The 24,554-nt window shown below is 39.8% G+C and overlaps 1 protein-coding gene and 1 long non-coding RNA gene across 2 annotated transcripts in view; one reads left to right on the forward strand and one right to left on the reverse strand.

Annotated features, from left to right (window-relative positions):
* THSD7B (thrombospondin type 1 domain containing 7B) overlaps window positions 1–24,554 on the forward strand; it is a 763,775-nt gene that overhangs the window by 709,900 nt on the left and 29,321 nt on the right. The window contains exons 18-20 of the mRNA XM_074363581.1: window positions 14,295–14,436; window positions 15,802–15,917; window positions 18,027–18,144. Coding sequence (XP_074219682.1) covers window positions 14,295–14,436; window positions 15,802–15,917; window positions 18,027–18,144 — 376 coding nt within the window. The remainder of the gene's footprint in view (window positions 1–14,294; window positions 14,437–15,801; window positions 15,918–18,026; window positions 18,145–24,554) is intronic.
* On the reverse strand, window positions 1,849–18,171 carry LOC141577700 (uncharacterized). Its single transcript, XR_012506984.1, has 3 exons — window positions 18,033–18,171; window positions 6,948–7,031; window positions 1,849–3,579 (listed from the first exon to the last, which is right to left on the reverse strand). It is a non-coding gene; the product is annotated as an uncharacterized LOC141577700 (long non-coding RNA).

Raw genomic sequence — 24,554 nt, forward strand, 5'->3', positions numbered from 1 at the left:
ATAATTTCAAGTGCACTATGGTTTCTTAAAGAAGGATGTTAATGTGTTTGATATTACATTTATCATATCCTAGTAGTATTCCTTAGGTTTTCATATTTGTTGGGTTTTTTTTTAAGGTTTACAATACTACATGTATTATATGGTAGTAACAGAGAAAAATAATAGTACTTACAGGTAGAAATATTATGGGTGTTTTTACCTTAAAATTAGTTTATATATTTTATGGAAACCACAGTCCCATCCCTCAGATTTTTCCCCATTCCAAGAGGTGCCCAGAGAAAATGCAATTTGATTGCAAGTCTTATTTTCTAGGTGCTAATTTTCATCTTTAGAGGCAAGTGTTAGATACATAGCAATGCTGAATAAACAACTGCAAGAAATAAGTTTGAGATTTAGAAACAGCCCAAACACACTGTATTTTCTTTCCTCCTTGTCTCTCTTCTTAGCACTGGCACTTTGGGCAAGCTATTTAACCTCAGTAAGTTAAATAGTTAGAATAGTAATGCACGTCTCAGAAGGCAGAGTGGAGATTGAAACGTGTAAGTCGTTTAGCACAGGGTCTAGCACATCATACAAAAATAAATTCAGCCAATTTCAATCATCCATGATAAATGCTCTGTTAGGCAGTAGGGCTCTGGCAGTGAAGATTCCTTGTCCTCATGGAACCTCCAGTCTAATGAGGAATGCAGAAAATCCCTACTGTTTCAACAGAGTAGAATGTGTTAAAAGAGCAAAGCAAACGGTGTCATGAGAGTATATGCTGGCACATGGTCTAATCCCAAGGAGGATCGGAGAAGTTTTTTAGGGAGAGAATATTCATATGGAAACCTCAGAGATGAGTAAGGGTTAGTTAGGCACAGGAGTGATGGGGAAGAAGGAAGAAAAAAGAAAGAAAACGTTCGGTGTGAGTGAGAGCCTAGAACAATGGTGTGACTACAAAGAATGAACCCAGGTCAGAGTCCCATGTGGGTGCCCTCCATGTTGGTAGCCCCGTGTATAGACGTTTACAAATATTAATACTTCAACGAGGGGTTAGTCTTAAAACCAGTGCTGTCCAGTCTTAGAGTCATCCGCCATGAACATTCTCATTCATATCTAGTACATGCGGTACCCTAAAGTCAGTAGCCCTGTGTTTGGTAACACTCTCCTTCTAGCAGATCAGATGACTTTGGCTACCCAAGGATAGGATTCTTCTGAGAAGAAAGGGTCCCAGTAATCTTTGGTGGGAGAGGAAAGGCAGAACTGGAGAGTGAGATCTCAGACACATTCTAGATGCAGTGGTGGACGCCTTTTCTTTGGTTTGTGGTCGGGACTGGAATTGGAATAGGGCATAAACAGTAAAACAAAAATATCACAGAATCAACTCTTTTAGTCTTCCCGGGTCTAAAGAGGGGCCCAGCACTCCTACATAGCTGATAGAGACCAAAACTTCTGTCCTGGGATTCTCATTCCAGACAGCATCCTAGGGCCCATTCCAGGCTGGGAGTTCATTGCGTATTCTGACTTGTCTTCTTTATTTGGTCCTTGAAGGTTTGGGGTTTAGAGTGAAGAACAAAGGGTAAGCACTGCATGGAAATTTTTTTAAAAAGAAGAAGAAAAAGAAGGGAGAGGGAGAGTGATTGAGATTAGGGGTGTATGTGCCCTCAATTCAAACAGGAGCTTCCACCTAAGGATGCTCTGGGTGGGAGAGAGATGGTTAGGAGTGCCTGCTTCCTTTATGTCATTCATCATTGTCTCCTGAATACTGGTGTGTCAGTGCCATTTACAGTTCTCTTACTGGACAAAAATTATTTAGAAATGTTTCAAATTTACAAAAAATCCACACCACTAATTTTCAAGTTAGCCACATATGCTTTATTAACTCTCTGCCTCCTCCATACACAGACACACACACACATATGTATACATATATGAAAAATAACAGTATGTTGTGCATATATACACACACTGTTAATATTTCCGAGCCATCTGAGCATATGTTGAAGGCATCACACCCCTTTACCCCATCGTATCATTAATTCAATATGCCTTTCCTAAGTACAGTTTCCTAACATAATCACACAATGGTTAAGAAATTCAGGAAATACAACGTTGACACAGTACTTACAGCTCCTCTCTAGGCCATATTCCCATGTTCTCAGTGGCCCAGAAATGCCCTCCAGAGCATTTATATTCCTTTCATAGCAGGATCCAGACCATATTGCATTTAATAATCATCTCTTTTGTTTCTTCCATCTTTCTTTCTCTTGTATGACTTTGAAATGTTCGAGGAATGCAGGGCAGTATTTGGGCTTGGATTTGGGTCATTCTTCTTTCTTCATTCCCCAGCCCCAACAGTTATATATAAGCAGCAGACAGCCTCGGACACTCCAATTGGATATGCCATACATCACTCATCTGTTCCAGGGTCGCTGATTGGATTATAAATATTCACGTTCACGATTCCTTAGTGTCATGAAATACCAGCCAGAAGGACTCTCAGGGATGTCCCTGACCATTATAAAATCTCTGCCCACACATCTTGGCCAAGCAAACATCTCCTGGTATTGATGTGTCATCCTGACGTCCTCTTAGCAGTAGCCCAGCAAAGCCACACCAGGACCATTATGTCATCTTGATGATGTCATAGCTTCTGCCCCTGCTCTTGTCATCCCATTATACTGAGACATGTGTCTGGCATGCCTTCCAGTTAACTCCCTAAATTGGACAAGTCCGCCCCTAGACTGAGAGCGTCTTTCATGAACCGTGGGCTCCTCAGAGACAGGCAGTGAGCCTTATTCATTGTCCTGTCCCTAGCTTGACTCTGCCACCCTTCAGTCTGGTTTACCTCGCTTTTTGGTTAGTCTGTAAGCCACAGTTCCTGGTGTCCATTCTCTCTGTCCTTTCCACGTCTGATTAGCACTGTCCATACTACATGCTTTCCAGGTTAAAATAAATAGCAGCCACAATAACCACGATCACAGCGAAGCTCTGTAATGCCCCGTTACACCCACTGTCCCCACCTCCGCAGAGTCCACAAGCATCGCTACTTTACAAGGAGAAGAGCTGAAGATACTGAAGAGCAAAGTAACACTTCCAGACTGAAATCCTGGTTTGAGTACCTACTATACAGTGGTTTTACTCTTTGAACTTTCAATGTCACCATCTGTAAAAACGAGGATCCTCAGAGTGCACCTGGTTGGACTCTGAAAGGCTTTAGGAGATAATCTCATGGAATGATCACCCCAATACTGGGTGTGTGTTCTTCCTGTAAAATGTTGCCTGTCTCTATTATTTGGGGGATACGACTGCATCCAGAATATAGTCTCAGTCTCCACTGTTATTATCCACTTAATCTCTCAAAAGACAAGCAGAAGCTGTAAGAGGCTATTCCACTATACATAGAGTTGCATGTCTTATTATAGGCCCCCTCAAATCTAGGGTAAAGTAGAGGAAGAAACACAGTCTCTCATTGTAGGGCCCAAGATTCCAGCCTCTGGCCTCTCTGGCCAGTAACTTTAGTTTACAGTATTTTAATTCCTGATCAGGTTTGCGATGATGTCATAGCAAATATTCCTCTGTTGTACGCTGTCTTTTGACCTGTGTAAAATACAGTGATAATAAGAGTTCATTACACTTGCCAAATCCAAAATTTGCAGGAACTTGGAATGCTTACATTCATTAATCTCATTTCACTCATTAAATATCCCAAAGTCCTGGGGAGGGTAAGTGATAAATATTTGCTCTCTTTCAGCCGGTGAAAAGGCCAGTGTGCTTCTGCAAGGCTTGGGTTGTCACTCACTCATACCCTCTTGTGGAAATCTGTGTATGGAATATCTCTTAGGGGTCTGGGCCTACCAGGTACTCGGAACATCACCCATCAGTGAGAGCAAGTCCCAGCCCTCCAGGAGCTTGCATTCTAGTAGAAAGGAAAGACATGATGAAAAACAAACGTCAAAACACACCAATTTCACATATAACGTATCAGGTTAGTGGTAAGTGATAAGAAGAAGGAAAAATAATGAGACAAAGCGTGACATGGAAGAGTTGCTGACATTCCTACACAGCTTGGTCAAAGAAGTCTCAAATAGGGCAGCACTTGAGCAGAGCCCTGACGGAAGTAAGAGGACAAATCATGTAGGTGCTGGAGGAAGAGCACTGCAGGCAGAGGGAACAGCAAGAACAAAAGCCCTGAGACCAGGAGTGCTTGGAGCTGTCCAGGAACACCTGGGAGGCCGGAGTGGTGAAGGAAGCAGTGGACAGTGAGCATCGAAGGCCATGAGCATTCACAGGTAGTGATGGACCAGTCTGTGCAGGACCTTGTAGGTCCTAGAAAAGGACTTAGTTTTCATGCTAAGTTGGGAAACTATTAAAAAGTGTGGAAGAGAGAAGTTAAGTGATCTCATTTGTGTTATTTTAAAAGATAATTCTGGCCCCAGAGTTCAACATCATCTATAGAAAAGGAAGGGCAGAATTAGTTATGAGGTTACTGTTATCGTTGAAGTGAAAGGTGATTGTGACTTTGACCAGGGTGGGAGTGATGCAGATTGTGAGAAGCAGCTGCATCATAGATTTTATTTTGAAGTTAGAGCTGAAAGGATCTGCTCAGAGTATGATTGTTAGATGTAAGGGAACAAAGAAAAAAAAAAAAAGAATCAAAGATGACTCCTAATTTTTTTACCTGGACCTCTGGATGGCTAGAGTTGTCATTAATAGAGATAGGAGAGACTCGAGGAAGATGCTGAGGTCCAGAAAATTAGGAAGTTATCGTACAAATAAAATTCCAACAGTGGTTTGAGGACAGTGGTTTCCAAACTACAGAGTGTACCAAAATCACCTGCAGAGCTTCTTAAAACACAGATTGATGGACCCTTCCCCAGATCTGTGTTTTTTTCCCTCCCCCCAGAGTTTTTTGATTCGATGGGTGTGGGATGGGGGTCAATAATTTGCATTTCGAACAAGTGCCAGGTGATGTTGGTGCTGCTGGTGCTGGGACCACACGTGGAGAACCACTGCTCTAGTCCTGGATGTATCTGCGGAAGAGGTCGGCTAAGGTAAAGAGAATGCCCAGATCATTAGACGAGAGGAGTGAAGTCACAGGTGCTGGAGTGCTCTCCGTGCCTTACTGCCGGAGCACCCGCTTCCGGCCAAGCTCAGCGTGTACTGGCCCATGACTCAGCTTCTGAGCTTTGACTCCACTTCTGTCCTGTCACAAAGAACCCTGTGAAAGGGAACACTCTGAATGGAACTGCTCTGTCAATACATGAAGCCTTCACTTAGGCACCCACTTCGTTCTCCCTCTTGTAGGTTGAGTTTACCTAGATAGAGCACGGGCACCAACCAAGCCCCCTGCCCATATCCTGTGGGAAAGGATGTGTTTAGGAAAGTAATTTTTCTTACACATTTACATTTAAGAATCATATTTGTGCTCTTTATCCCATATAATTGAAAATAAATGCATACTTTCTAGGTATAAACTCAATCTGATAATTGTTCTATCCTAAAATTAATCCTGGTATTTAAAGAAGCAATTAGTTTTTATGGTAGAAATACTATAGAAAGAAAAATAGAATGAAAAACCACCCCTTTTCAAAAAGTTACAGTTCATACTTGCAAAATTAAAAACCAAACATACCTATATAAATGAAAACACTGTGTTGCAGTACTGATCGTGACAGTCTGTTTAGTGGAAAAATTCTTTTGATAAGCATTTTTTACTAGATTGGTGGCTTTTAAACCTTTTTGACCGTGACATTGTAAGAAAGACATTTTATATCACAAACGATTACATACATTATTACTTACTTATGGGGAGATATATATATAAAACAGAAATAACCTTTTCATGAAATAATTTTCATCCTAAGTCTATGACATATTTTCCATGCTATGCTCTATCAGTTTTAAAAGTGCTGATTTTTTTTTAAGTGCTGAATTTGATTCCCTAAACTGAGAACCAAGATGGCATCACTGTTGAGAACATAGACTATAGAATTAGACTGATGGGGTTGGAATATTGGTTCTTCCCTTTTCTAGCTATGTGATCTTGATGAAGTTACTCAACGTCTTTGTGCCATCAGTATAAAGGGGAAAATAATACATCTACCTCAGAAGGCTGTTATGAGGATGAAATAAGTTAAATAGCTTAGAACAGCGACCAGGACACAGTAAACACTATGAAAGTATTCGTTATTAATACCATGTTGACAACCCACTAATATGTCATAACCTGAAGTTTGAAAAAAAAATTACTTCTTTAGATAACCTAGATTGATCTCACCTGCCACCTTGGCTTCGAACACATTAATTTAAAAACTCACAAATTAAATAAACTTCCTCCGAGGCAAACTTAATAAACCCCTTTGTTTTATAGGGAGGATGAAAAAACTACATTGCCTTCTAAAACCTTGACATGTTCTTTTAAAATGTAACTGTTAAGTCTTTTGGAGAGACAAGGTATGATCTCTTGGAAATCCAAAGCATAAAAGGAAAATCCTCCTTGAAAGGATGTTTTATTCATTGGTGCAATGCCTTGAATTTAATGTATTTTCAAAAACTATTTGTTTAAAGTGAATGGAAACCTTACTGGAAGAGTTCTTAAGGGGAGCAATTGATTTACGTAGATAATAAATTAATAATTTTGTAATTTATGAAGAATTTCCCATTCAATGTGTCTTTAAATCTGCAATCCGTGCTTCTGAAAATGTGTTATATGAAATGCTAAATTAATACATGAAAGTTTGAGACCCTTAGAGTCACAATATATAGCATAATAATAGATAATCAGCAAAAACCAAATAACCCCAAATTATAATCGTTCAAATGGTATATGATTTTATCTGTCTCCCAGCAAACAGTCCCAAGTGGGATTTCTTGGTGAGGAAAGGACACTTCTTGCTCCATACAGTCATCCTGGAACACAGGCTAATGGAGCATCTGTCAGAACTCAGTTATATGGTTGCACTCACCTGCAAGGAAGGCTGGAATACACGGTCCACTCCTGTGGCCTGGAAGAAAGGAGAGACTAGATTCTGATGACTTTATAGCAGACTCTGTAAAGATATAGTAAAGGGTAAAGATATAGTAAAGGTCTATTGCAAAAATCCTTGTTTAGAACTGTTTAGCTCAATATTCCCTAAATGCATTTAAGTATGAAATTCTTTTCTCCCTTGGCACCTATTAACACACTGTAGAAAGCAGCATACTTTGAGAAAGACTGATATCTGGAGACTCTCAAATCACATAATGGAATGAAACCTACATTTTCCAAGGATGATCGGAGAGAGATTTCTAAACTTTTAAAAATAGTAATTTTAAAATAAACACAGAAAACTATGTAAAACAAATTGTACAGGTTAATTATCAGGCAGACACTCTGGAAACAGCCACTCAGGTTAGGAGACAGAACCTTGCCAGTTACTCATAAAGAGCTTCACAGGTTATAGCTTCTTCACTTCCCTCAAAAGTAAACCCTGTACAGACTTGCATGATAATCTTTTCCTTTTTCTTTAGATCTGTAATCTGAATGGGCCAGCCATTATGGCTTGGTTCTGCTATTTTTATATATGTCTTTAAATTTCTTTTAATCTAGCTGTTTCTTCTATATCTTTTTTCTTCCTAGCAATTTATTTGTAAGGGAAATGGGCCATCTTTGTTACTGAATTTCCCAGTCTGTCTAGTAAATTGCATCCCCATGGTGAGGTTTAACATGTTCCTCTATCCTTGAGTTTCTCATAAATTGGGAGTTGGATATAGAGACTTAATCAGATTCAAACCTGGTTACTTTGGCAAAACACCTTCTTAGAAGATGCGCTCTTTTTCAGGAGGCACATAATGTATGGTTATCTCTTTTTGAGCTTGGCTGTCACTGATGATCAAGGCCTAGATTTTTTATTATTTAGGAAATATAAGCTGGCAGCCTTCCGATTCTGTAACCCTTTCTCATTCACTGTGGAAATACTAATTCATTGTGGAAGTACTACTACGGTAAGGAGAAATTTTTCCCCAACTGGTATTTAATCACCTGCTGATCCATTTTGTATAGAAAAGGCAGGAAAAATGCTTATTTGCTTTGTATTTACCAGTTTTCAAAACAAGGAGTTGTTTTCCTAGCATGTGATTAATTTGTATCATAATGAAAACACAGTTTTAAGCAGATTGGATATGTTTTAGTTCTTTTCAATTATCACCTGTATTAAGCTCAGATCAGCTAGTTGTAATTTTGTTCTCCAAAGATTTTAATAAAGACTCTGGTGGGCTTTGTTAGCTTCCTTGTTACTCACTACAGTGAGGCATTTTAGACTCATCTTACACATTTTCTGTGCCAGACTTGGAATCAGCTGTTTATCTCTAAAAAGCTCTGGCTTCTTTTAGTGAAAACAGCTCTTTATTGCCACGGGAAGACTCTAGAGATCCTCACACTTACTGGATTCTGCTGCTTCCAGACCATTTCAGTGAGCAGAGGTTTGAAATATATATTGTTATTTCCTTTATTTTGAAGATGAGATACTTCTTGAGTTCATACTAATGAACTATAGGTGTTCACTTAAGTTCTGTCTTCCATCTCTCCTTTTTACTATAGTAAGAATCCACTTTTTCAAGGACATTGAATATGGAAACAGAATGTATTATAATTATACATTTGCTTTATTCCACATAACACAGAAAACATTTTCAGAATAATACTTATACTGTCACCAAGAGGAGTACATAAAAAAGGTAATATTTTTACATAGGTTCTCTCATTCTTTTACACTTGCATTTGATCTGTGTCTTCAGAGCATATAGCCCATGCGGAAGTTCTCCATGTAAACTGGCTCAACACAAATCTTCACACTGATGTCTTTCCAGCCAGTTTTGATGTCTAAAACTCAAGTCTCTAGTGAATTCCTAAGAAAGGGTTCGAGGAAACAATATTCCTTGAGTTCCTACATGTTGTTAGCAGTTTATGTATGGTCTTTTAATTGGAAGTCAGCTTTGCTGGATATAAAATCCTTGGATTTTTTTTTGTCATTGTGTATCTTTTTTATAGTTCTGCATTTTTTTCTGGCATAAAATTTTCTGTCAAATCTAATGACAATCTGATTTTATCTTCTTTATAAGACATTGGGTATTCTTGCCTAGATATTCAATTTTTTTTTCTTTTTCTTTAAAGCTTAATAATTTTACTAGGATATGTCTCAGTATGCGCAATTCTGATGTTCCCTTTTAATATAGGACCCTTTTGTGGGGAGCGTATAGCTCAAGTGATAGAGCACATGCTTAGCATGCACGAGGTCCTGGGTTCAATCCCCAGCACCTCCTATGAATATAAATAAATAAATAAACCCAATTACCTCTCTTTCATAAAACAAAACAAACCAAAAAAGTAAAAAGGACCCTTTCAAACCTTTTTTATTTTTTGAAAGTTTTCTTGAATCTTTTGGGGTTTTTTTTGTAAAGTGTTGTTCTCTTGCTTAGGTTTTGTTTTTCATAAACTCTACATAAGCATGTGGCATCTATTTTGCCTCACTTTTCTATTAGTTTTTCTCAAATTATTTCAATTTCTTTTAAAAATATTTTCTTCGATCGTTTTTCTTTTTATATATTATTTTGTTTTTTCTTAAGGCATTGTTTATATTTTTATCCTTGTATTTCTCCTAGTTTTGTCTTCATTTCTGAAATTTTTAAAATATCTATTTACTGAGTTCTATCACTTAAGTTCTGAGTTTTTGTAATTCTTATTATGTTGTTCTTTCATATCCTGTCATTTCCTAAATGACTGTTAGCTCATTTTGAAATAGTAGTTTCTATCTAGTATTCATGCATGTCTTTCTGCTGCAGTTTCTTATCTATGGAGATGGTATTCTGACATTTATTCTCTTTTTCATGAAGTTTTATGAACTTTTAGAAAGAGGTGTGGTTGGGGACTGTTGTTCCTAATTTCCTTTTCATGGTCCAGAGTTCTCGTCTCTTGTTTGTTTGCTTGTTTGTTTGTTTTGCATGTTCAAGATATAGCAGCTCTTTGTGAAATTCGCCGGATTCCTTTTCCTCCCCCTTTGGTTTACTGGCCTTTTCTTCTCCATAATTGCTAGTTTCCCTGTTTTGATCAGTTTGGGAACTTTCCCCACCAGTTTCTCTTCAGTGCAGGAAATTGTCCTGGAAGGCAGCTTTGGTCTGTTGAAAGTTCATTGGACACAGCTTCAGGCCCACAAATCTCTCCATGGACCCCTTGTATTCACGTGCTTTTGGAGTATGCAAAAATCTACTCTCAAGCTTAATTTTCCATTTTGGTGTTCTTGAGTATGTCAGATGCCACATTTTTACCTTCTGTTTCTCGTGCTGGATACTGATATCACACAGGTTCTGTAACTTGAGTCATCAGTCCCCACCTGTTCATGCTTTGAGGTTTGTGGAGATAACTTTTACTGAGAATATGATCTATTTGGTTTTGTCTTTGCTCTCTCTGTTGCACCATGATATGCAAAGGACTTTTTTTTTTCCACTTCTATAACCATTTCCTCAGAATCTCTGAGAAATTTTTTACATATGAAAAGCAAGAACAAAAAATTTTTAGGCAATATTTCTGTCCTAGAGGTTTTCTCATCCCTCATCAACTTTTGAGAATCAGAGTGTAATTTCGCTAAGAATTTCGTTAGAAAGCATTGCAGTGGTATTTGGTAAATCTTTTTATCCCATTTTTCCAAAGACTCAACTTCACAGCATATATAGCTTCTTTTTTTTTTTTTTTTTTTTTGCCTCAAGGAAGATTAGAAATGGCAGAGCTACAGACAGTAGGACTAATGAGTTAAATGAGGGAGAGACCACATCAGAATCATCAGAGAAACCCTATAACAGAACAAAGGCAGTGGGTTTCTATATCTGATGGGAGCTGACAAGGCCAGGCCTTGGAGTCGTGCTTATCTCCAGATGAGAAATCTACACAGGGACTTAAATTCACAAGCACCTAGATTAATGCCAGGTTTTATTAAACTGTCACAGTTAATAGTTCAGTATTAGAAAAATATCAAATTATACATTCATATTTGGATTTATTTAAAATATTCTACTTCAATTATCTGTTATATTTTATATGGGTGATTTAAACTCATTAATGTTTGTATGTTTTATTACTGTAATGATAGTCTATCATTCTGGGAAATGTCATCTGGATTTTAGAGAATAAGTATGAGAATTAGAGAAAATATATTCTCTTTGTATCAGATACACAGGTACCTATGGGGAACCCTTACATTTAGGCAATGTGATCACAGTCCAGGGTTGACTTTTTGTCTGCTAATGGCAACTTAAAAAAGTCCAGTCTTAGTGCCCAGGAAGAACTAAATTATCCTATACCAAGAAATACTTATGATTTACATACTGTATGTCAGACACAGAACAAGGCTCTCAGTGCCCAAGAAAAGTGACATGTTAAGACATGGACTCTCCAAATAGCCCACAGGAAAGAAAGCACACACATCAGCACAGATGCAGTGGGAACGTTTACTAGTAAGGTGATTCCATTTATATGGGTGCAAGGAAGTCAGGGGAGGCTCTCAGAGGGAACATCCGTTTTAATTTTGACAGAGTAATACTGACATTCAGGCCAGGTTCAGGGGTAACAGCATTGTTGCTAGAGAGAACAAAAGGTGTGAAGGCCCAGTGTCATAATGAAGGACTGAACTTTTAAGTGTTGGTTTTCAACAGTAAATAAGTTCAAAAATCTAGAATCATAAAGGGGCCTACGTGCCAAAGACTATTGGTTCTTACTGGCCATCTCCTTCCCTAGCAAGTAAACTTCAGCTGTATGATCTTGTTCTTTATAATGAAACTGGTCCAAAGTTGACTTTGGGTTAGGTATCCACACCTTACTTTCTCACTTCTCTATTTTGGAAGCTGACAGTATGTCTTATATATATAAATACTCTAGGGGAGAGGAGATCCAGGTCTATATTTGAAGAATCTCGATCTAATAAAGAAATCGTCCAGATGTAAGCCTCCTTTGTTATTCTTCTTTTCTTAGCCCACCTCCATCTCCCCTGTGACCTATTTTATGAACTTCCTATCTCACTAGCTAACAGAGAGAAAGGAGTAAGGAGAAACACTAACTCATCTAACTCTTGTTAGCAGTGCTAAACAGTTTTTATAGGCTGAAATGTACAAATATCCCCTGAGATTGGATTGTGTTTGTGGATTTCAGTCACCTACACCCCCCACCCCGTTGCCTATTTCCGTGGCGAGGGCTGGTAGGAGAGTTAGCTGCAGTGTTGGTTTTCAGTGTATTAATTTCTAGAACGTCTACACGGTTATGAATGACAGGCAGAGGGTATCATCTCAAAAGCAGACCCAGCAGACTGAGACTGATGGAGAGTGAGGCCTTGAAGGAGGATATTCTTAAATCCTATCACATTACAGCACTATTTCCAAACGCCTTTCTCACCTGGGTTTACACAAGAACTAAGGCACAGAATATACAAGTGAATTATTCAGGGTTTACATAATAATTTGAACTGTGTGTGCATGCTTGTGTGTATGTGTTATTTTCTCTTGCTTTGTTTGATGGTTTAGACTAAGCAGGTACATAAATCTTTTCACATGTTCACTTGGTTCAAGCATTAATTGATGTTTAGAAGGTAGAAAAGTAGTAGAATGCTAATCAGGAGGATCTTTTAAGATACTTCTATTTTCTTTTGTTGGTAAATCATTTAAATTAGTATTCCTGCTCATGAGAACAAACAATCAAATTCAACGGTGAACTAGTAATAAATTATTGGTAAGCATTTAGCATGGGATTCCTTTTCAGATAATTAAGAGTAATTACCTGATTTCAAAGGCCTTTCGTGATCATCTGGTGTCAATTTGATACAATTAAAATGTAAAATGACTTTACTAGTATTGACAGATTATCTAATTATAAAGCCACATGGACAGTAAATGTGTTTCAATGGCTCTAAACATGTAAAACTAGAAGAAAATTTTGTGGCAGTTTTCTGCGTATTTCAGTGCAATCCAACATTATCATTTTGATTAACAGCCAAGATTAAGTTTACAGGTTTTGTTCTTGCTACAGTATCTGAAAAGGTAAAAGGGCTTAAAAAATAAATAAAACATTCCAAATATGGAAATGATGCTTTGGTGACCTTAATTCAGAGACTTCTATTTCTCCTGTCGTTTAAACATCTATGTGCCTCTTTATATTTCTGTGTCTGGAATTGTGTTACTTTGACCATATTTAATGGTATTTATTGAACAACCACTGTGTAAAATACATACCAAGATCTTCAGGCAGTGACATGGGAAGTAGAGACCATGATCTATCATGCCGTCAAAGAGTTTATAAAGAAAGGAAGGAGATGGGGTAATAAAGAAATAACGAATGATCATATACGGGCAGGTGTAACGTGTGTATGTATATATGTTTAGAATCAAATCCTGTAGAGTAATTCTTGAGCATGGGTGGAAAGCTGCTTAGGAAGGAAGAAAAGAATTCATCATTATTAAAAGAAAGACTGTCCACAATGAAGCCTTGTTCAGTGCTCTGAAGAAGAGGAAAGATAGGATTTAGGACACTTGAAGGAGATTCTTCCAGTAGGGGGAGATTTTGCAGGTCCTCTGTGGGTAGAGCAGGTGGATGGCAGGTGGTAGGCAGGCTTCCCTGGCTCAAGAATGTTGTATGAGCCAAGAGTATACAAAGATGTGGGGACCCGTGGGTAAAGTGATTTGTGTAGGAGATCTTTGAAGTTCATATTTATACGTTTATTTTGCTGGAAGGGGAACAGCATGCAGTGGCTCATCTTCTGCAGATCAGAGGGCCTCCCAAGTAAGAGGAAATTTTTAACTTATTGGCAGGATTGAACCTGTAATGTCCTCTGTGAGTTTGTTTTTTTTTAAAAAGTGATTTTCTCATTAAAATGTTACGTGTAGTTTTTTTTTTTTTTTCTATTGGACCAGACTATCTGAGGGCACAAGGGACATTGTCTTCCTTTTCTCATTCATGTAAACATTCAAAATGCACTCATCTCTTACAAATGGCAGACTATTTTGAGAGCAGGGTGTGTTTCATTGATGAAAATAGTCTCCCTGTGCCTTATTATGCATGGGAGGTAGAAATGTAGTCTTCATCATAACACAGCACAAGAAAGAGGTGTCAGGTGAAAAACCTCACAATGATTTACATTGAATCACATAATGGTTTGATTTTCTTAGTATGTTTCATACTCTCAATAGTCTCTTCCATGTCATTGTTATACACATGCCTACACGCGTACGGATCATCACGTAGAATTTATCAGCCAGCACCAGGTCCCTTCTGACTCTGCCTGCTTTTTTATTTTCAGTCATGTGATCCCCACACAATGCAGAGGAGAACCCGCCATCTGCTGAGGCCCCCGCTGAGCTCAAGGTCGTGCACTGAGGACTCCCAGGTGCAGCCCTGCCTCCTCAATGAAAACTGCTTTCAGTTCCAGTACAATCTAACAGGTATGGTTGAAAACCATGCAGAATGTGATTATGCTGTTGTAGAATTGAGCTCTTTCATGGCTCTGATTATTTCAGGAAATGTCAGGCTCTTGACCATCCTTGCTCTCTGGGGCTCACTAAGGATGGCTGCCGGGCATGACTGGACAGGGATGGTTTAGAGGCACTGAAAGTCACAACGGCCTCCTCCTTCAGACCCGGCTCAGGTTTTTCCTGGGGACCACAGTGCTCAGTGTCTGATACCCAAGGACTGTGTAGTTACGCTGATTGCTGTTCCCTGCAGCAGCTGACACACAGGACGCCGCAAGACGCGGAGCCATGTTAAGTCTCAGCATTGAATTCAGTGCCGACGACCAAATCGCCACATGCCTGCCGAGGCAAAGCAGTAGCCTTTCCTGAAACCAGTTGTCACCCGTGGTCACAGCGGCACTGCGGAGAGTTCTCACGTAGGAAGCTCCTAGTGATTTCCCCCGGGCTGCCTGGTTGTCTTTACAGGTGAAAGCTGGCCTGGGGTATCTGCTCTTTTTCTTCAGTTAAGGGTGTTTCAGATCATTAGTTTTTGTAGTAATTTTTCAGAAACACAATAGAGTTTGCTTTCCTGGAAAAGCATGTCTTTAAAATACCAATTTCACCATACATGGGTTTGCTCTTCTATTAAACTCGTAGATCATCTACCAAATAGGAAAAATCTCCTTAAAGAGGTTCTCACGGTATATGATCAAGGATCTTTTTTTTTCCTACCCACACGAAAGTAAGATTTTTTTAAAAGAATTAGTTAAGGGGTAATTTATTCTAATTCCTAGTGTCTAGTTTGTATTACAGCTAGACAAGTCTATAAAACCTTCTCTCATGAGAGAATAACTTTTATTAAAATGAGAATTTCTGTCACGGTCCATATATCTTGCCCTCTTTCCCTTCTGTGGTACCTCTCTTGTATCCATTCTACCAATTAGACCAAATTATAATTATTTCTTGAAAGTATCTTCAAGTTGACATCGAAGACTTAGCATCATTTCTGAGTTTTTTTCCATCTCAGTTATCCCCAGCACACAGATGATTCCAAACTGGTTTTCCTTTGCCGTCGTGCTTAGTGTTTTTCCTTCCCTACCCCAGCCAACTGTGAGATGGTTTCTAAAAACCATTTGGCTTTTGACCTTAGGAAGGTAACTCACTTTTATTTGATTATCTGATTAATCAATTGTTTGGCAAAAATAGAACTGAATGATGCTTTTTGAAGCCACTTGGAAGTGGTTTTAGGATTCTGTGCACACCATTCTTCTGCAACCAATGCAGATCATCAAAGGTGTGTTGTATTTTGCTCACATGGCCATAATTTTGAAACTCAGTATGGTGATCTTATGCCTGTAGAGTGGAGCACTTGCCAGCTGAGTGAAAATGCGACCTGCGGACAAGGCATGAGGACCCGCCTTCTGAGCTGTGTGCGCAGTGACGGCAAGCCCGTCGGCGTGGACCAGTGTGAGCAGGTGAATTTTGTGTGTCTGTGTCCCACACCCACAGCTTGGTTTTCTTAATGTTGGTCTGCAACCTCCACGATGCTTGACATAGATGACAGTATGAATTATAGCTGCAGTTCAGTTAGAATAAGAGGTACCAGTATCTTTATAGTTATATCGCACTAGTTTGAACTTAGAATCACTAGGAGAGGTCATTTTGCATTTTGCACAATGACAGAGGTCATTAAAAAATATTATTTTCAAGAACTTATTTAGAGGCACTTGCTGGCCAACAAAGTGTTGACATCACGTGACTCTTCTAATATTTAGATACGACTCTTTGAATCGGGCAGGTGATTCATTTGCCTGTATAGTAAACACTGCCCCTTGCATACAAGGTGAACACTGACACCCACTATTAGAATGCTCTGCTAATTTGCTTAGCAAATGATTGTAAGGTCATTAGCACAGTTGCATTCTTCTTCTCAAAGTGAAGATGCCTCCCTACCAAGTCTCCAAGTAGTGAGTTTTAAATTTTTGAAATTTTATTGCCCCTCTTTTTCCCACAACAAAAATATGCGGAGTTTGGACAAAAGCTGTAATCAGACACGTTCCAAATAAGTTGGCATTTCCTTCCCAATGTATATGTGAAACACATGATAGGAACAGTTTCATAGACATAAAGATGACCATAAGCTGTCATATAAGAATCACTAAAACAATCTTTGGAATAATTGGAAATTATTATATATATGAGGCAAGTTAAGCCAGGTTTCCACAGAAACTTTAACAAACTGGCAAAATAAAAGTTGTCTCAATTTTCCTTAGGTAAGTAGAGTCCACAAATGGAAATTAAAATCAGAACAAAATCCTCCTCATTTACCCTGATCTAACTCTGTTAAGTGTTGCCACCACATGCTTTTAAACCAACAGTATCACCACAGGCCAACAGCAACCCTGAGACTAGACCACCTGAAATTGGATGTCCCATTTAATGAAATTCTGAGACTGGCTAGTACAGGGCAGAGTTCTGTCTACCAAGTGTCAGTGATTTACTTATTTTAACATTTTGTTTCATTTCATCTGCCTCTCAAGAAGTTGTCTGCTTTAGGAAAAATAAATCAGCGGAATGTATGACAACTCCACATAAGTGGAAATCTTACATTTAGTGCAAATAGTAAACCTTTTCTTTTGATACAAAGAACGATATAAACTATTAATTAATAGAAAAATCAGTTTCTCTGCTTTTCAAATATCGTATGTCCAACAAATATTTAAAGAATGTTAAAGTCCTGAATTATTAACCTAACTAGAATACCCATATATCTCAAATGGATCATAGTGGTGATTTCTATTTTGTCCACTGAGCAAGCAGTCACGCTGTAATCATTAATTTTACTCAAGTGTGGACACTGCTAACATTTAGCGTGTATTGAATGTCAAAGTTTTCCTCAATAAGCACACAATGTGTGATTCCCAAAGCAGAGTTTTTTTTTCTTCTTCTTCTGTGTTTCTTGGATGATTTATTCTTTCACTAAGACCTCTTCTGTCTTGGCCATTAGAAAATGTGTAATGTTGCCTAGATGTGGGTTTCAGAGAGGGCAAGAGGAAAAGAAACTGTGTCACCAGCTTTTCCTTGATTAAGATCATGATTGTTTTTAGACTAATTGGTCTTTTTCATGAACTTCAGATGGGTTGTTGATTTGGATTTTATTCTTTTTCTGTTTATTGTTTTAGCCCCAGTAGCTGATCGTTTGAGCTCTGTGTGCACTATCAGCCCACCCAGAAGAGCAGGTGCCTGAATTCAGCGCGGAGGCATCCTCCTGGCTCCTTGCTGGCTGAGTGACAGGACAGATCTGTGTGTCACATAAAGGCCTGCTTTCCTTAATTTTAACTGCAGGTCTATTCAAAAGTCAAGGATTTTATGAAAAGAAATTGGGGCTGACAAGTTTCTATTTTGTAAAGTGAGGGACCATCATTTTCTCGGTTTGCCGCCCGTTTACAGAAGCAAAGATACTTTTCCCCACAAAAGTATAGGAAGATTATTATCACAGAATAAAGACTATTATCCCATAAAAGGACAGAGATTTGACTTGACATGAATTCTCCAGTGCAATCATACCCCGTTCCCACCTGCAGCATTACCTGGAGAAGCCCCGGAGGATGAGCACGCCCTGCCTGGTGGACTGTGTGGTCAACTGTCAGCTCTCGGGGTGGACCGCTTGGACAGAGTGCTCACAGACGTGTGGCCATGGAGGTATCTAGCTTCCCTGTGTTTGCTCCCACTACACACTTTAGTTTTGAAGTATCTTTCAGTGTGCCAGAGCTTGACAAATGGGCATAAGGTGTGTTGGCCAGCTGGACACAACGTGCGGCTGACCCAGAGCAGCAGGATCAGAGCCCGGCCTCCTCTCGGCCCTCTGTGACCAGGCAGAGGCTGGAGAAAGGGTTTGGTGACAGTGGCAGACTCAGAGGGGCTGCTGGCCCTGCAGGGTGGTGTTTATGCCAAAGGTCCTCAGTTCAACCAATTCAAACAACGTTGGCCTCTCTTGTTTTAGAAGAAGTATATATTCTAGAAGTAAAGCTGGCTCCTGTGTCAGGTAAACTGCCCCATCGCAGTGGCTTAATATCATAGGTCAGAGAAGAATTTTAGCTACCCCATGTAGAGGGAGGGGTCGTCTCTGTCTCACAGTGTCAGCCGAGGGCAGGGGCTGATGGAGGCTCTGCTGCTTTAACATAAGCACGTTTCTCTGGAGGGTGCCATCCAGCTGGCTCCGTGAAGGTTTTTATGGACCAGGTGGGAAGTGGCATACATCTCTCCCTCCTATATTCTGTCAGATAAAATGTGGTCCCATTTCTCCAGCTCAGTGCAAGATGGTCGAGCAGGAAATGGAGTTTCTGGGTGGTCAGTCACTTCTTAGCAGCAGTGTTTTGGGAGAAATAGTTCCTGAGGAAAGGGAGTCTTAAATCTTTGCAGAGCAGATCGCAATTAATACGATACGTTCCCAGGTAAGTCCGGCACAATGGCAAGGAAGGCAGTCAGTACTCAGGAGCCGGGCAAATGGCAACAGCGATGGCACCCCAGCCATCAGGCTGAAGTGGGGAGCAAGACAGGTGTCCATGTACGAGAGAACAAGGAAAGCAGACCAGGAAAGCACAGAGCTGTGGTTCAGGTATAGGATTCCGGTCCTGAAAAACAGTTACAGTTTATCACAAGGTAAATGTCAGCAGTCTGGAGTAGGGACCTAGGGAAGATCCTGCTGTATGTTCATCTCTAAGTAGGGGAGGAGAAGGGAAGAAATTCAAGTGGAGGAATCATGGAATCTGGGGGGAGATGGGGCTCAAAGGCCTGGATCTGGTCACCAGACAGTGTGGAAGCAGTTGTTCAGAAGTCCTGTGACTGGTGCTGGGGTATTGCCGACAATTAGGTTCTTGTCTCATCACAGAAAGAATTCAGAGGTGAGACAGGGAGGTTGAGAGAGTAAAGTGAGGATTTATTAAAGGCTGGACAGTACACTGTCAAGGGGAGGGCGGGCAGGCTCAGGTGAGCAGCTGCGCTGAGCTTCTTTGGCAAGTTAGTTCCATAGGGTGTAAAAATGAATGGGCGGAATATTTATTTGGGAAAGGGGTTTGGGGTCATCTTCCCTGATTTTCATCCCAGCTCCCCCTTCCAAAGGGGAGGAGGGATTTTTGTCCTTATTTAGTCTGGGTCTGAAGTGTCATGGCCCCGGTGCATGATGGGTACTTCTAATCTGCAAGGCTAGTTTTATTGTAATGAGGGCATAATGAGCAAAAGGTTACATTATGACACTGGGGATTCCTGCCTTTTCCCACCTTGCTTTGTTGGCCTCCATGCCACTTGTCACCCCAAAATGTGTAACTTCTTTTTAGTGCGGAGGTTTCTGCTTTTCTCTGTCTACCCAAGGACCCCTGTTGTTCACAAGATGTATGGTTTCCTGCATTTGGCCGGGCTGCTCCTTTTTGGCTCAGTTCCTGCCATTTGGCCTGCGTCCTCCTTTCTCTGCTCATATCTAGCTATCTGCCTGCCCCAACAAAGATATGGGCTCTGAGCCTCTCACAAATGTGTGTGCTGGGGTTATCGGTAATTCTCTGCCTTAGCTGCGATGGTCTGAGGAACTGAGGGAGCATGCGGCACAGAAAAGGGGCTCCTCTGTGAACTCAGCTCTAAGATCCTGGAGAGGGCAGAGCCGACAACAGTACTCAGGATATGTGTGAGGAAAATGTGGCTCAGGAAACTGTGATTTACTTCTGCAAAGAGCATTGCTCAAAATGTGGGAATCGCAATGTCCAATAATAACATGTCATTTCCTGCACAACTGTGAGTCTGCAAAGCACCTCAGGAAACCTCATGGTAAATCTTAGGACCAAGATTTCAGTGACCGACCTAGGCTAGTTTCTCAGATATTCTGATTGGCAGCATGATGTCATTTCTGATTGGGCATTGACTTTAAAGTTGGGTAAATCTCGGTTGTAATTGCAGCTCTTTAGGCAAATTACTCTTTCTGAGTCTCAGCTTCTTCATCTTTGACATGGAATTCATGCACATGTTAGAGGCTTTGTTTTGGGTTTGAGAATTAAATGCTGTGAAGTATTGTAGGCATCCAGTCCAATAACTGACAGCATGGGTGGTTATTGTATGTTAATTTCCATCTCCACCTTCCTACCCACCTGTAGTAGAGAGTGTTATCAGAGACTTCCTAGGATCTTTTAAAGATTATTCCATAGACTCAGTCACCCTCAGACACTCTCAAATCTCATCCTTTTACCCCACTCAAAAGCCACACGTTAGAATCACAGCCTAAGTGATATTTGAAAAATGCAAATCAGGACAGTTGTTTCCCTATCGACTTAAGAGCCATTTATCCATAAATACTGATGTGTCAGTTAGAGTATAATGTGTTGGGCACGAAGCAGTGAGGGAGAAAAAAGATAATTTCCTGATTCTCATGAAGCTTACAATCTAGTTGAGGGACAATAGATAATAGACAAATAGGTAATATTACATGTTGATGAGTTCACTAAACAAGGGCTGTTACTTGCATTAGTGATGTGAATAACTGGTTGCTTCTCTGTCCAGGGTGAGCCACCCACTGCAGTCTTGTCCTCATGGGCCCCTTGTGAGAGGTGTGACTCTCACAGTGGTAAAGGGTAGCATGGAAGAACAGAGAAAGGATGAAGTCCTGGATTGTGAGTGTGGTCCACAGGGACCCGCAGGAGCTCACCTGTGCCTGCCTGCCTGTCTCCTTTACCCTTCGCTGTCATGTTGGGTCTCTCTGCTGCAATCAAGTATATTTCAGTCACATCTTTGAGTGTACGCTTCCTTCTACCTTGGCTCCTTTCCTTGCGTGGACTAGCTCACCATCACTTCTACTACTTTAATTATGTATAAATTAAATCCTTTGTAATATCTGTCTGTCCAAAGGGTCAAAGACCCTGACTGGGTTCTTCATGGATGAATCCCTCTAGTTCCCATGAAACACAGTGCCTGGTGCACTGGGGGAATGGCACTCAACATTTGTCCTTGCCCGGTAGTTCTGGACCACAAAGGAAACCTTGAAAGGGAAGACTGGGTCAGAAACTCAAAGGCAGCTAACTGCTGCCAATGGCTATTTTCCTCTCCTTTTAAGTAAATTCATAAGTCTTAGGTAGCATTGCTCAAGAATGTGTTGGATGCAAGGTGTCAGAAGATCTGTTTATTATTGTTTTTGCCTGGAAGTCCTAATTCTGCCACTGTACTGAGTCAGTGAGGCATGACAGATCTCCAAGTTATGCTAATATGCTACCTTTGAAAATAGGACCCCAAATTGTCAGTTTTGTATTATAAAATATTAATTTTTTCAAGCAGTTCTTTTAGTGCTGTGGACTCATCAAACCTTGTTAGTTTACTAGAAAAACGAAAACAAACAAAAAAAGCTTTCCAAATCTGAATCCCACTTTTGGAGATTTCTAGGCAATTAGAATTTAAACTTAAATTCACCTTTTCTAATCCTTAGGATAATAAAGAAACTCAGAAATGTCCTAATGAAAGTCACTGTGTGACCTAAGGCACAGAGGGACTCAGGAAGGAATGTTAACTACTTAGAGAAGTCAAGTTGCATAAAGCACTTTGCAGGCATTTAATAGTGTCCATTGGCACATGAATATAGCACTAGTTATAAATCACCCCTCATTAGCCTCTAGTGGGGTACTAGGATGACCTCCTGGGAATCCTTTCTTGACCTTTAGATGCCTTAGTCTCCTGAATTTTAAGATGTAATAATGCCTTTTTAAAAATGTCCCATGATCCTGATACTTGACAAACCCTCCAGTAATCGAATGTATTCAACCAAGATTTATAAAGTGTGTTTACACCTGTCATCCTGACACCTACGGGTGTGCTCTTTCATTGTTAAAAGTGGCAGAGTGGAAAATGAACTATATGGTGACCTGCTATTTTTGAGTTCTATTCTTGAAGGCAGGGCTATCGAGAGGCTTACTCACGTATTTCATAAATACTCACTCAAAGAGCCAGGCGTTCTCCTAGGAGCTGAGGATACACTTTCTGGAATGAATAAGATCCCGGGGAAACAAAATCCCCTGACTTCATAAAACCAGTATTCTAGGGGAAGACTAGACAGTGATGACAAGACTGACAAGACAGAGAGACGGCAAAAAAAAAAGTAAATAAACACAAAAGCCACAGATGCCGATGAGTACTGTGTTGAAACTAAAAAACAGGTCATGTGATGGAGAATAACAGGTGTCTTGAGGGGGGAAGAGGGGCCGCTGAGGAGGTGACATTTGTGTCAGAATTGAATGATAAGTTACCATAGCTCTTACGACCTGTGTTTTCTTTACAAGACTGCTCTGGGCTCAGTCTCACAACCATTTTTTGACAACCTGTTACATTGAAGGCTCTGTGTCAGGACCTACAAACAAAAATATTAAAAAAATAAGTATTTTTATTACATTTGTGCCTGATCTTAATCTTTAAAAAATAAAGTGAGTAGTACAAAGAATAGGACACATGGCCCTTGAGTTTTTAAGCAGCTACCCTTAGGACACTGCTGAGATAGCCTTTGTGGTTATATGACACTGTATTACATTATATCATATCATGTATCATATATTGTATTATATCCCACCTGCTTCCAAACTACTTCCTCATTCCAGCCTTCCAGTTCTGCCAGCCCCACTCTTCTCAGATCACCAGCCCTCTGGCAGATAGTAGTGTTTCCAGAATGAGAGAATTCTGTATTTAAATCATGCCTTAATCCTCAAGCAGCACAGGCTAAAAACAACAAACTAACAGTGATAATCAAAAGCAGAAGTATATGGCACAGATGAACTTGTTTCTTAAAAGAGACCAAAACTCTGGCGCTGAAAAGGCTGGAAACTATCATTGAAAACATCTGTGCCTTATCTCCTCTGAAACAGCGCGCCAGCGGCTGTCTTTTCTAGGAGCCGCCTTCTTTTTTACCACTGGCGATGGCAATGGGGCAGCGACCACAAGAGGAGACAGAGTTTATTTAGTTACATTAAAGTCCGCAAGCAAGTTGCATGGGAGTTTGACTTCACCTGCAGCTCTCGGCTGACTTCTTTTCATCAAAGGCAAAATGCACACAGTTGTCCCCGTTTAGAAAGTCACTGGGCTGTCAGGCGAAGCCTGGTGAGCTGGATGTCCCGGCTGCTTCCCCACGGCCACACTTTGTCATCAAACCTACAGAACTACATTGATCTGAGGGGAAATTCTAAAATGAGCCCTTCCTTTATTTCTGAGCGTCTGGATTGTTTCTTTACTGTACACCTGATGCTTGGCATATACTTTCTAATTATACTAAAGATTTCAAGGTCAGGACGGTTTGAATCCCATTTATTGCATGTTACAGAGAGACTGATTCTAGCTTTCCACTAAGGGATCTTTTTAGATAGATTTCAAAGATCAAAGCTTGTAACAGAAGAGCTTAATATTTGGATTAGTCATGTTCTTTGTTGAATTTTCATCAGTTCAGTGGGATGTAGAACTCACTAAATTTAGCATATCATGAATTATTCATAATTATTATTTAACTGATAATATTCCAAGAATGTTATTAATCCCAAATTATGATTTTTCCTTTCATATTTTTTAAATTCAGTGTATGAGTTTATAATACTTTTCTATACGAGTAATCCAGCCTGCCTTTTGTATTTCCCAGATAGCACATGATTTTTCTGTAGCCTTTAATGAGAAAATGATTTTGTATTAACTCCAAAGCACCACAAGTTTGTGATTTCTCTTTTTTTTTAACTTTCAAAGACAAGCCAGTAGTAACCTTCATTTGTAGTATGTGTATAAAATAGGATCTGTGTGGTATCCTTGATCAAGCACAGTCTAACAGTTATAACAATTCAAACTTATCAACTGTATCAAGTAATCAGTTCCCATGACAGAGAACAAGGAGCTAAATAGTAGACTGGGAAGATAGACCAGACAAGAAGATTGAGTTTTAGAGCTGGCTTTTCCGACAGCAAGCTGTAAGACTTTGAGCTAGCCTTTGCAGAACTCAGTTGCACTATTTTTTATCAGTAAAATGATGAAATATTAGGATAATTACTTTTTGATATCTGTTGGTCAAAGGCACAATTATTGTTGCCAGGAATATTGTAATCATTCTTTACAAAAGT

The sequence above is a fragment of the Camelus bactrianus genome, chromosome 5 (genome assembly GCF_048773025.1).
Source record: "Camelus bactrianus isolate YW-2024 breed Bactrian camel chromosome 5, ASM4877302v1, whole genome shotgun sequence".
Lineage (NCBI taxonomy): Eukaryota > Metazoa > Chordata > Mammalia > Artiodactyla > Camelidae > Camelus > Camelus bactrianus.